The following is a 13253-nucleotide window of genomic DNA, read 5'->3' as shown; positions in this document are numbered from 1 at the left end:
CCGATTTTCCTGTCTCACATACGAGCGAACGGACAATCGCAAGTTCAAGAAGAGATAGTTGGGCAAGAGGAATCTGTACCCGAGCAGACAGCCAAGACCAAGATGTATCGAGTACATGGACGTCTCGCAATGCCGGATGTACCGTCTACTTCTGAGGCTACAAACGAGGCCCCCAAACATGCCCAGGGGGTCTCCCCCCAGCAGAACATCTTCCCAAGAGTCGATGAACTACAAAAGGATCGATCAACGTCATCTTTACCCACACCCTCCTCGAAACATTGGCACTACAGTACCATGCCAGGTGGGCGACACCATCGTTTGCCGCTCTATAGGTACCCTCTCTAGCGCTTATCCTATTACTCCTATTATTCCTATTCCTACTGTCCCTATTTCCATTCCTACTATCTTTGTTTTTATTCCTATTATCTTTATTCCTATTCTTATTATCTCTATTCCTGTTCTTTTCTCAAAGAGTGTTCTTTAATGAATATACGAGATAGAGGTAATGGTAGAGATAATAAAAAGAAAAAGGATAAGAATATTAGGAACAATAAGTAGGTAAGTAGGAATTGTAATCTTTTGTTGGCCAGCATCCTATTTTGTCACCCACTTGTATGCCCACCATCCCACTCCCGGTTCTCCGGGGGTCCAATGCCGGTGGATAGCGTGGTGACGGATCACGGTAATGGGTGGCGGTGGTGTCTGTGGTTGGCGAGGAGGGAGGGGTCACTGGTCAGATTGAGATCCCCAACACCAGGGTAATGTCTGCCCGTGGACCTGGGTGCCTGCCATTCAGTCGAGCTACTCTTTAGACCAGCGCGGCAGGCAAGAAAGACGGACTAGTCCATGGAACTAAATGTATTAGACGGGACTCAAGAAAAGTCAAAGGATTCCAAGACTGCAACGCCAAACAAGTGACCGCCCAGGGATTGCGAGTTCCTTAGGGGCTGAGACGAACTGGTCGGGTTTCTGACATGGGATGCGAGCCGTGCCATGACTCGCTCGAGGTCGTATCTCGGAAGACGTTCGGTCGGCAGACACGCCGATGTTCGGGGGTTGTGGCCGGTGCTGTGGGTCTGCCAGAGGCGCTAAGGCTTGAGTGACAGGCTGTTAGCGGGTGCCCGCAGAGTAAGAGATACTCAAGTAAACTTCGCTTCAGGATTTTCAACAACATCCGATATGGTGTAGTGGCCAACATGATGCCCTCTCATCTCAATGAGAGGTTAGGCATAGCCCCGAGTTCGATTCTCGGTTTCGGAACTTTTGCTGGTCAAAGGCATTCCAGTTTCCCTTTTGACGTATTTGTCTCCCGCCAGAGCAGATATTTGACGTACTTTGATCAATACAACCAATATCTGTCTTTTTACTGCGTCCGAGACTCGATCTCAAGATCCTCTTCTTGCCCCTGACACGAAGCCACCACCACCAATCTCTCGGTGACGGCTCCTACATAAACACCCTCACCACTGCGACACAGCACATGCGACCACACCCACTGGAGAACTCGGGATCCCGTCCGCTCTCCCATCGATAGACCACTGAGGGCCGGAGTAGTAGTCGGGTCGGAGACGACCGGCGAATGCCTGGTGTTGCATGTATAACTTTTTCTCTTCCTTTTGTTTTGCAGCTCTTGTGTACGGTGAAGGGTTTCGTTAAGTAGATCCGAAGGGAAGAGCGGGTATCTTCATTGATGGTCATAGAGGAAGTGGGGATCTCGTCTCGTCGACATGTGCTCAAAAACTGATGATACTCGCGGCTCTGTACCAGGGAAAGCTGGCTGCCTTGTAACATGAGATCGTGGGTGAGCCCAGTCACTCTCGAGACATGCAGCATGGGCTGACAATATTGGGAGGCAGTGTTCTACGCCCCTGAGAAGATCTTGCTCGACTGGGTTCATGTCATCATGTAAGGAGTTCTTGGGAAGTGTTGATAGCTTGATTAAACAGTATGGAAGATGACGAGAAAGTAGTATGGAAGCTTGGAAAAACATGATAGCTATAGATTCATCTTACGCCAGCCTGGGCCGTAATTCCACAAGAAAATCTTCAGCTCATTCCCACGCAACAGTGCGACTTCCCTCAAGATCACAAGCAGTAACGCTCCAGACACTGCCGAACCTCCAAGCTCAACTCCGACCACTTGCTCTTCCTCGTCACGCGTTCTCCTAACGAGGCATCGTACGGAACAAAATACCCACCGACTGCAATCTTGACAGATTCTGCTGGAACCAGCTTGCACTGTCTCCGCGTTGTCTTCCCGTTGTTAGGAGGAAGGAACTTGCCTCTGAACTCTTCTGTCATGCTTGAAAGACGTGCCCAGTAATGCCGAGACGACTCATGTGGCTGCCGCTCCCATCGTCCTGATATGATCATTTCGGCTTTTTGGATCCCACTCCATGGCTTGTAACCGGTCGATTCGTGGCAAAATTGGTCGAGCTTCTTTTGATCGGTGAACCGATCGACAATCAACCAGCGAAGGACCCGTGGCGACGTAGCTGCGAGCTTCACTGCAGACCGGAAGTCGGTGTTCCCTTGGAAAGAAATGCTTGCGCCGTGGCGAACAAGGTAGATGACGGATTCCAGAACTCCTGCGCTCGACGCTGCCATGAGCGCGGAGCCCTCTGCACAGCCTTCGAAGTCTATTAGACTACCCAAAGACAAAACGTTTTCCATGGCTTGTATTTGCCCTCTGGATGCAGCGAAGCAAAGAGGATTCCGGGGACCGACACCCTCAAGGTTCAGAAGCGTACGGAACTTTTCAGGTGATAGCTTTCGACGGTACAGCCGAAAGGCCGTTGTCAGGCATGCTGCGTTGGCATCATCCGGGCTTAAGTACAAAGTCGACCACGGAATAGGCCTTTCGTCCTGAATCTGTAAATTTCCATTCAGCAACAAGGCCGTCATATATTTGTTGTGTATACTCAGATGAAGGACAGAGCAGCCTAAAATGTCGACTTCGCTCGGCTTGACACCCATTTGAGTTAGCTTGATGAAGAGGGCGGGCCTACAGCTATCTCTTTCGTTAGTCTCTCTGCTGCAGAAGAGATGGTGCAACACATTGCGCCCTCTGTAATCTTTGACCAACATGTCTGGATCCCGATCCATTAGAGCTGAAATGGCAAGAGAGTTCCCCCTGAAACATGCTTCGGCCATCGGTGTAGTGCCATTGTTGTCGCGACAGTTGATGTTGCTGCCAGCCTGGAGTAAAGTTCGAATAACAGCTGAAATGTCGACCGTAGCTGTTGCCGTCGTGGCGAGGAGGAGGGGGGTGCGACCCCAATTGTCTTTGGCCTCGAGATCGGCGCTATTGTTGACTAGGAGCTGAACAAAGAACACTTTGTTCTTTATTACCGCCCAATGCAAGGCTGTCTTATGCTGCCATTTTCTATTCACAGCTAACGCGAACAATGCCGACGAGTCTGCACCAACTTGCGCGCTACATCCATGTGAGTTCTTGAACCTCGTCAACCTCAGAAGTCAACTTACGCATGATGCTTCATATTTGCTTTCAGATGATCCAGAAGTATTAACAACCCTTCTTCATTGTTCGCCCTCACAGCAGTGGCTACCACACATCCTGATTCCCTCAGAACGCTACCACCGGTTGCAATATATCTCTCGAGCATTGCAGGTAATCCTGGATTCAGAAGGGGTTGGAAAATCGTCAATAGGATGATGGAACTGTCGTTTCCGCAGGGGTAATTTGCATTTGCACCTTGTTGTAGAAGCCAAGTCATTATGTTCAGTTTCCCCAAGCGTACCGCAACTCCAAGAGCTGTAAGGCCTCCAACCATGGTAGGTATATCTATATCCACTGTCGGCAGTGATGCAAGAATCTCCTGACAAGAAGAGAGGTTACCAGCTTGGATAGCTCTAAAAACCCCTTTGGCAAGAGCCGCAGAACGCATACCGGCCGAAACCACGCCGCGTTGGCTCTTATCGTGGTCTCTAAGGCAGTCAATGATGTTTTGATCATTTCGTTGGTACGCCAGTAGCAGCGGCGTCGTTCCATGATAGTCTGGTGTCATTTCACTGCCCAGTTCTAGAAGTTTTTCGACTGCCGCAAGATTGCCTCTATCGACAGCAAGATGCAAGGCTAGTTGGCCATCAACTGACCTCGCGTTGATGTTTGCACCTCGAGCGTGGACAAGCTCAATCGCACTGGTGCCCCCGCCCAAGACTGCGAAGTGAACAACAGTGTACCCATTCTCTGCCGGGGCTTCCAGGCTGATAGAAGCCACTTCCTCGAGGACGAAATGGAGGCAATCAACGGATGAGATGGCCGCGTAATGCAGCGGTCTGATGCCTTTGTAGATTTGATTCCCATGATAATAGACACTTTGACCTTCCCAGTCAATATTCCAACTGGGATTTCTGTACTCAAGAAGTTCGGACAAGAACGACACGCTACCACATGCAGTCGCCGCATGAACCGCCGTCCATCCAGATCGGCACGGGATTGTGGGATCCGCTCCTTGACGGAGGAGGGAAGCCGCCAAGTCGAAATGTTTGTTAACCAAGTGGTAAACTAATGCCGGTGGGTGTGACCAGATACTAACCCGCAGATCTGGGCTAACACCACACCCTAGAAGCATCTCAACAATCTCATGCCTGAACTGCGGTACATCCTTCTCATTAGAGAGATGAATCAACCCCAAGCCGGAACTTGGGTTTGTATAGTTCAAACATACGGGATCTGCGTGTTCAAGAAGCTGCCTTATCCTTGAATTGTCGTCTTCATGGGCCGCTGGTAACGCGCAAACGTGTTCTAGGGTGGACACCCCCTTGCAGCGTCGATGGACACCAATGCCTCGTGTCAACAGCTGATCTACTGACATGCTGTGATTTTGAGTGGAAGATACTTTCAGAAGTTCAACGGCGCAAAGTGACTCTTGGAAGCTGTTCCAGTAGGTTGTAGCTTTCAACAAGGAACACAGCGTGTCGTCCGTGAGAGTAAAGTACTGGATGCTACTAGGCTTTTCCAACCACTTATTCGAATAGGCTTCAGCGATCGGTAGAAGCGCAGATTTCGACCTGTGTTTCTCGTACCTGTCAAATACGCCAATACGTATTAGACATCTGGTTGCGGCATCGATAGCCTCGGATGTAAACCGCCTGCCCTGCAAACTTCTTGAAGCGTAGTGCTCCCACACCTTCGACGCTTCGAAAGGGTTTGAGTGAGCAACGAGCGGTTGGATGAGGTACTCCAGCACATCCACAGGCGACTTCAAGCTTTGGAATGCTAAGATGGTATCCGTGTAACATTCCCATGGCAACTTCGCATTGCTCCGACATTGCCTTGCGTCTGGAATCAGCGATTCCATTTTTTTAACGAAGGTCAACTCCGCGTTGACATTCAAACAATGTAACGTAGTTTTGTGTTTGTAGTCGGCCAGGTGAACTTTTAGACCTACACTTCGGAGGAGGTCTAAGATCTCCTCAGAACCTGATTTTGCAACCAATAACAGTATTGGAGTCTGGCACTCCCAAGCCGCCGGTTCATTTTCGCACCTCTCCAAGATGATTTTGGCGAGTCCAATTGTCCCCTAATTGATTGCAAGCGTCAATGGTGTGTGGCCATCGCTGTTGCGCTTGGAAAGGCTACAGCCGGCGCTCAACAGAAGGTCCAAGATTTTCTCAGCCCGGACTAACCAGCCTGAAACTATAGGTGCCAATTCATCATTCCCTACTCGGACCAGTGCATGCAATAGCCCATCTTCCTGACCAAGGCTTAGAATGGATGAAACATCCAGTCGTTGATCATTAACTACTCCTTGCAACTTAGCGATGTCTAAGCTCCGGCGAACCACATCAAATGCCAACGTCTTCAGGCTACGTACATCATCAGTTACCCTTGAACTGATGTTGTAGCCTTTGATATCAGAGAGAGTAGGAGTTAACTGCAGGCAAAATTCCCAAACCGACTGACACAGCTCAAGATGCAAAGACAAAATGTTAATTCTTGAGCTAAGCGCTTCGCAGAACTTGCACAGTGATGACAGATGTTTTGCATCCCAACAGATATCTCCATCAGCGATCATCACGCTTGCGGTTCTTTTGAAATAGTCTAGGTCACTTTGAGTGGGAACAAGACCTTTGTCGACGAGTAGCTGAGCGACCGAGAGATTGCGTATGTTGATTCCATCACGTAGGGAAGCACCTAAAAGATCCTCAGGTGCTTGGAGGTTCATGCCCAAAAATAGTTTCACGGTCTCGATAGTGTAATACAATTCAAGACTGTCCGTTCCTGTGTAGCGCTGAATCCACTCCGTCGTCTCGGAAGATGTGTAGGCTTCGTATTCTAAGTGCTGGAGAGCCCCGTAAAGACAATTCACAGCACACTTGATTGGAGTTCCGAGCATGCATTTGGTTTCGTGTTGGTCCGAGGTCTGTAGTAAGAATGAACTGATCTCTGGTAGTGACATAGTCGCTGCGAAGTGCAGTGGTCGGAAGCTGTCCTGAATGATTTCTGCTATCGAATCAATTGCCTTCATGTGGATGCTTTCCTGAGTGGGATCAAGACACGAGATATCAAAGACTAAAGTCACTACCCACGACGTGAAATGCGTGGTTTTCTGCGGATCGAAGAGCCGTTTCGCCTCGGCTAGTAACTCGGGATGTGTCCATTCTTCTCTAGCGAAACATAACCAATACGTCGCAGCATACGCGTAGAGACGATATTCATCATCTCTTTGTTCCATGTAGGCGAGTTCCTCACTTGTTGCGGTTGGCAGATGATTGAAATTGTCGAGCTGAAGATATTCCAAGCATCGCACTGCTAGGAGTTTATTGCAATGGGATTTGGTAATGTAAAACATCCCTAAATCGGATGACTGCAAAATGTTACTCGTCAAAAATTCCTGGACCGAAAGATGAGCGAATTCAAAGAAGTTTCCGTCGTTTGACTTTCGAATCAGACTGCCGCAATACCTGGCAATTGCGTCTTCCCTTATGATGCCAGATGGGCTTAGATGTTGACTAGTTGATGGAATTGAAAGAACCTCTCTCAATTGCGTAGTATCGAGTTTTGGATTGGCGTAAGCAATGAAATGCAGTGTCATCTGAACGAATGTTTGTTTTGCTTTGGGAACTCTCCTTAAGATGCGCATATAAGTCTCTGGGAGGTCGGGTGGAAGGCTGCGTAGGGCTTCTCGACATTGCTCGTCTGACATGCAGTATCCGAGGTGATCCAATTGACAAGCAACCCAGCGAAACCTAGATAAGATCCTAGTGAGCCAAACATTCGTGTTATCCATATTGAGGCTGATCATGCTTACATTCCGTGTGCCCCGGCCACGAGGCTTTCCAGAACCTCTGCTTTGAGAGAGAGATCCTCGAATACCAGCTTCCTGTTGCGAATGCGCCGTTCAATTTCCGACGTGAGAAACTCAGTGATGTCCTCCGTATGAGCTGCAATCTCTATATGGAGGAAATCGTGCTCGGGGTCTCGGAGGTGTCGTTGGATGTTGTCCTCGTCGCGACTAAGTAGCGCCATCGACATGTTCGAGTTTCCTGCTATGCTGCAAAGCGCTTCCGCGATCTCCTCTGCATGATCTTCGCATTCATCGAGGCCGTCAACCACCAGGTACGTATGTTCAAAGACTTGAGACATCTTTATGATAATCCGCTCTAGGTCTTCGGTGTTGGCAGGTCGAGGCAGTCCTCTGTCAGGGTGGAGTTCAGAGTAATACTCTTCGAGCGTCGAACACGCTTCCTCACTCTGTCTCGCTAGTTGATTTGCCAAACCCCCAAGAATGCTGACAGGGCTTTGCGTCGCCTCATTCTTGTAATCGCAGAAGAAAAAGCCTACAGCAACGGTATCTGAGCTTCTCGCGAGGGCATGGCCAATGATTGAGCCTGCGAGCACCGTTTTGCCTGCGCCGGGAATGCCGCTCAGCCAAAGTCGGGACCCTTGATTTCTAAGTCATTGCTGAAAGGACGAATGACGTTCAAGCCACAAGCCAGTCCTTGGGTGCCGTAGCTTTACACTCATATCGTAGTTTGATTGCGGATTGTATTTCAGGAAGAATTGCAGGATTCGTCGTCGCTGGATATCCTCTTGAATCCGTACAGCAATCTCTTTGGTTTTCTGAACATCGGCTTGTATTTGAGCTGTCGTTCGGTCTCTCTCTTCCTCCTTTGCGAGACAACGCAGTAACGTCTCCAATGAAGTGGCTGATAATGCAAGGTTCATGTTTTCCTTATGTCGAGAGAGGTCTGCAAGCATCTCCTTCGTTTTCGAAGACGTGTACGGCCATATGAGTCGTTTGAGTTTTCCTCCTGATTGATCCTCGTGCTTCTTCGTCTTGTTAACAATTTCGGATAGGATTGCTGCACAACCGTCAATATGGTGCATCCGAAAACCCTCAATGGGAGATTCGTCCTCCGCTTCTAGGGCGGTTGCCAATCGCGACAACATGTTGATAGTTCCCCCAACCAGATTGACTTCTTCGCGTAGATCGCTGATCTCTTTCTCGGCATTCTTGACCGACCTGATGTACTTGGACAAGCGCAGAAAGACAATGTCCGCAAGTGAGAGCATTGCCGCAATACTTGCGGCAATGCTCAAGGGGTCGGCCATGATAGCAGCGTGAATGTGGCAGCAAGTTTCTGAAACCTGATCTTGATCTTCAAGCCGATGTTGAGCGCGCTTTCCGATATGAGCCCATGTACGGAAACCAGACTTCCAAGAGACAAAGTGACCAGTGAATAGATCTCATTCGGTTTTCTCCCTTCGTCTTTAGGCAGCCATGGGCAGACTGCCATCGTATGATTGGACACGTTTGAGGCGTGAAGTCTGCCACTATTTAAGCAGGCTGTGCCTTCGTTGCTGCAGGCCCTGCAGCGCAAGGCGGTTTTGGGAGAATGCCCCTCCAATAAAAAACATCCAGCCCTAAGTGATCATAGCCACGTCGTAATCTTGGCGCACGCAGTGATGACAATTTGGGCGGATCTCGCCCCTCGCTGGGAGATGCCGGCCACATACCTGCAGCCCATCCACATGAGCGAGGCATTCTTGTCGTGGTACACGCCGCAAATGTGCGTGCATATCAGATGCTCGGAACATAAGATCCCAGTCATTTGTACCGTAGCCTCACATAGCTTGCAGTATCAAGACCACCATGGAAATGGAGGCGGCACTTGGGGTTCATAAGGAGATTCGTCGTTTCAGAGGCCATTTTCACAATCTAAATCATTGTACTGCTGACTTCCTTTTTACCAAACCTTTTGCTTTACTGAACTCGCTTTCCATATGCACCCAGGAATCGACCCAAACGCCATGCATGATCCCACGCTCCATTTCCCAAGCAAAATGCTCAAACCATATCATAACTCTCAGGAAACAGAATCGCATTCGCCATCCCAACCAATGCTTTCTCCGTCGGACTCCTTCCCTCCTTATCCTCCCACGGCAGCAGCCCCATAGCCCTAAGCCCGTCCTCCCCGCCCGCGTCGCTGACCTCCTGCGTGCCAGGCCGGCCCGTGTGCGTCGTCTCCCCCTTGCCGCCCCCAAAGTCCGGGCTCGGCTGGCCGAGGAGGAACGCCTTCCGCTGGCGGGCGAGGTACAGCGCGTTGGTCTGTGTCAGGGGACAGGCCGGGATGTACATAATGGTCGCGGGCGCGGACGACGTCGGCACCCTGTCAACGCCGTACACCATGTCCGGGTGCCACACGACGTAGTCGCCTGGCCGTACGGGCGGGATGCGCACGAGGGACTTGTCGAGCTGGAGATGGGGGTGGAGAGCCGAGTTAAGCTCTTGTGTGTAGGAAGGGACGGCCCCCTGGATGATGCTCGTCTGGGCAAAGTCCAGCGCCCAGTTCTCGCGCGCGAGGAAATTGGGAGACGTTGGCGAGGGGTTGCGCGGTGAGAAGAAGGGGCGTAGAAGGAAGTAGGTGGTGGCGAGCTGGAGCATGGGGCAGAGCAGGAGGGTGCCGTCGGCGGGGTTGATGTCGGACATGGACAGCCAGCCTTGGAACATGCGGAACATACTACATGAGCCCGCGCCGTTGTAGAGATCTGACGTGACTCTGAGCCGTGTACTGCTGTCCCAGGGGTCATAGTCCTCCCATTTGCCATCCCATATGCGCTGGTACGTCCCAGCGTTCCCGTAACCATCACTCTCCCACCGCTCAACGCTGCCGCCATCCACATGAGCATTCAGATGCCAGGCTTCGTCACCTGGAGTTCGAATTCGTAGACGATCGGCATATGCCACTGGTAGGTCGGCCACCACAGGAGCGCTAGGGTCCCGAGAGCGCCATAGCCGCATCAGGAACCGCTGAGCCTCTAAAACATTGGGATGAGCTCGACCCTTGATCTGTGAAGGGGACCAGTAGATTCCGAACAAGTGCGGGTCGCGCGTTGGCCAGCCCTTGGTGTGCGGGTTCTCCGATAGATACGTCTCCGTCTCTTCGCGCCAAGCATGGGCCTCGGAGGCCGGTACGACGTTGCGGATGATGGCACCACCTCGGCGCCGGAGCTTGGCGGTGAACTCGGACACGCGGGCATGGTTTTGGAGCTCCGCAAAGTCAATGGTCGGGATGATGTCTGATTTCCTGACACCAATGACGGCGATCTCGGCCCGAAGAGCTACTAATAAGCGTTCCCATGATTGCACTATGGCGTGCTCCTTGCCGGCGACCAGGCTTCGTTTAATCTGAGCAAATCTCGGTGGCAGCGGGATGGGTCCGCCATTCTCGGTGAAGATTTCGTCGGCACGCATAAAGCCTCGTGGGTGATTGTCCAAAGCTATAGGAAAAGATTGTGACCAAAGTAGACTGGGGGTATCAAAAGGTGAGAGGAACTGAGAAAGCAGATCGTCTGAGATGGATGAGAAATCGAGCTCCGGCAGTGGCGACGTGTCATCGCCTTGCCCATATTCATTTGGGAACATGTCGTCCTCCATGTTGCAGCGTGATGCAGCGTGAATAGCTGCAACGTACCGGGTGGTTCTTGCAGAAGCTCCGTATTGTATTTGTTGGTGGTCTGGACGAGTTGGAGCATGTTCCTAGAGTGATGGTATCGGGCCCCGCCGCCGACAAGGTTCCGGGGTCAGGATCACGCGGGGCCGGGAAAAGGTCGGGTCGCCGCGGCTCAACGGTGGGGGATACTTCTAGTCGCTGACAACGCTACAACCGGGCCGCTTTGCCGCCAGAAAGCTCATTTCATAAACCTCGTTCCTGGATACTAGACCAATGGTAGAGTTGACTGACAAGTGAAAAGTAGCCGCATGGTAAGTGTTCTGGTTCCTATTTTCAAGGCCAGTCTCCGGCTCTCCGTTCAGCCCAACTCCGGGACACATGATGCAACGTTCACCACACCTTCAGACTGTGGACGCATGCATCGGGTGTCAACCTCGAACAGATCCACCGACTCGGATTGGATCATATCATCCGGCTTGTCGTTCCCATCTGCCGTGTCTCGAACGGGCCCAGTTTTACCGTCCGAACACTGAATATATCAAGCTTATCACGCAGCCTTCCCGCGTTTCGATCTTCTGACTGGCATCTTGTCCTCGACTACATCTTCGGGGCTCTTCTTTCTTTTTTCCGCAGCTGCTGCCGCTTTTGTCTGCGGAGGGGCCGTCTTCGCAGCCTTTGACAGGCTGCGTTTGAGCGCCAGCTTGGGGTCAGCTCCTTCCTGGTGGAAGATGACGTAGGCCACTTTCTCTACGTCTAGGGCGGACACGTCGAGTCTCTTTGTGAGCTTTTCTAATTGGATGTTGAGAGACGTATACTCCTTTATGTTGTACTTGAGTGACATTTTCTGGTTTTTGTTGCACAACCAGTAGTACCCCTCGTCGGAGAAGAACATGACTTTCTCAGAAAAGTGTACTGCAAGAAGGAGCGAAGCTGTCGCGGGACCGATACCCTTCAACTTGGTCAAAATGCCCAAAGCCGCTGAAAGGTCCGAAGTACTTTGATAGCTCGCAATGGCGTCCTGGATAGTCTTCGCAACAGTCGAAGAATCGTTGGACGATACCAACTTCATCAGCGTTGGACGGAATGTCCCATGACGGCTGCAATAAGTGGATTAGAACACCTTCCAACCACTACAGCAACTGGGGCGCACATGACCCAACACATGCACACACTTATACGAAAATCTAGAAAACGGGGACCTGCAGCGGCAGCCCCTTCTGAAGCTCCGCATACTCATGTTGTAGGGGAACGCGTGATCAAGAAAGGCTTGCACTTACAGCTTCCATTCCACTAGGAGTTTGACGTCGTCATGGTCCATCCCCCGCTTCGGCTCAAACTCAGAAAACTGTGTCGGGGCCTCGACATATCGGAAATGGTCCAGTTCTTTCAGTGTCTTTTGGCCAGGCTTGGCTATGTGGAAGAGTTAGGAATCTGCTGGCAAGCCCAATGATACTGCGGGTAAGAGCCGCGATCGAGGGCCGACATACCGCCTTTGGTGGACGAAATGGATTCGATGAGAGGTTCGTATTCCGAAAGCAAATGCTTGAATTCTTTAGCAGATAGCTTGTCGGGTGACATAATCTTGGGAGTCCAGGTCGCCATGGTGCGCGACGTTCCTTGTTCGTGTCTAGGAACGCGAGTAACTGGGTTCTCGGAGCAAAGAGACGTTCAAGAAGTATAGCAAGGGCGTGAGTAGGGTGTAAATGAAGCTCCCCAGAAAAAAGCGTTACGCGCCACTGAAAGCAGCAGAGAAGCGGATCAGATCGCGAGGATAGTAACTTCTCTCGACGTTAGGTGAGCCAGAGCCCACACTGAGCGTGGTGTCAACCCAAGTGCCCTGTATCAAAAGATGAATAGGTAAGGCCTGGGTACGATCCCACTCGTTCGAGGCTCGTCGTTGAGGTAGGGTCAGAAAGCCACAAAGGAGCTGGGTGGAAGCTGTAACTCTATTGGGAAAAATGGGTCCGTTGAAACGAAAGGAACGACAAACGGAGTACGGATAATGCCAGTTATTCAGGCATGTGAAAGGATGGAAGACCAGACTGGATGAAACGGCTTCTGTAGCGACATTCCCGGAACGCTACAAACAATTTCCGGCCCGGACTCGTTCCTCAGCAAAAACGACCCACTCATAGTGTGTCGTCGGTGAAGACCCCAGGTGGAGAGTGCGACTGGTACGCTACTGGCCCGGAAGGACCGTGCCCAAAGACAGTCTGGAATGCCGATCCATGCAGAAGCGCTACGGGGTCGTCCGAGGGGCAGCAGGAAAAAAAAAAAAAAAGGTCGGTCTGCGCCCGCCTGAGCCTCTTTTCCTTCCTCACTCCTCGAACT

At 51.2% G+C, this 13253-nt stretch overlaps 2 protein-coding genes and 1 non-coding gene across 3 annotated transcripts; 1 reads left to right on the top strand and 2 right to left on the bottom strand.

Moving 5' to 3' along the window:
* Nucleotides 1-1173: 1173 nt before the first annotated feature.
* On the top strand, nucleotides 1174-1260 carry N0V96_000621. Its single transcript has one exon. It is a non-coding gene; the product is annotated as a tRNA-Glu (tRNA).
* Nucleotides 1261-9316: 8056 nt separating this feature from the next.
* On the bottom strand, nucleotides 9317-10866 carry N0V96_000620 (uncharacterized protein; the record flags this gene model as incomplete). The annotated part of the gene is made up of 2 exons (XM_065755990.1): nucleotides 9317-10749; nucleotides 10860-10866. The coding sequence occupies 2 exons, from the start codon at nucleotides 10864-10866 to the stop codon at nucleotides 9317-9319; spliced, it is 1440 nt and encodes a 479-aa protein (XP_065615230.1).
* A 603-nt stretch (nucleotides 10867-11469) lies between these two features.
* Nucleotides 11470-12524, bottom strand: N0V96_000619 (uncharacterized protein; the record flags this gene model as incomplete). The annotated part of the gene is made up of 3 exons (XM_053197680.2): nucleotides 11470-12019; nucleotides 12200-12332; nucleotides 12410-12524. 3 exons carry the CDS (start codon nucleotides 12522-12524, stop codon nucleotides 11470-11472), a joined length of 798 nt encoding a protein of 265 aa, XP_053044903.2.
* Between the last annotated feature and the right edge of the window lie 729 nt (nucleotides 12525-13253).

Source organism: Colletotrichum fioriniae (assembly GCF_027942845.1).
Source record: "Colletotrichum fioriniae strain IMI 355084 chromosome Unknown scaffold_1, whole genome shotgun sequence".
Classification (NCBI taxonomy): Eukaryota; Fungi; Ascomycota; class Sordariomycetes; order Glomerellales; family Glomerellaceae; genus Colletotrichum; species Colletotrichum fioriniae.
This window is presented reverse-complemented; position numbering and strand designations above follow the sequence as displayed.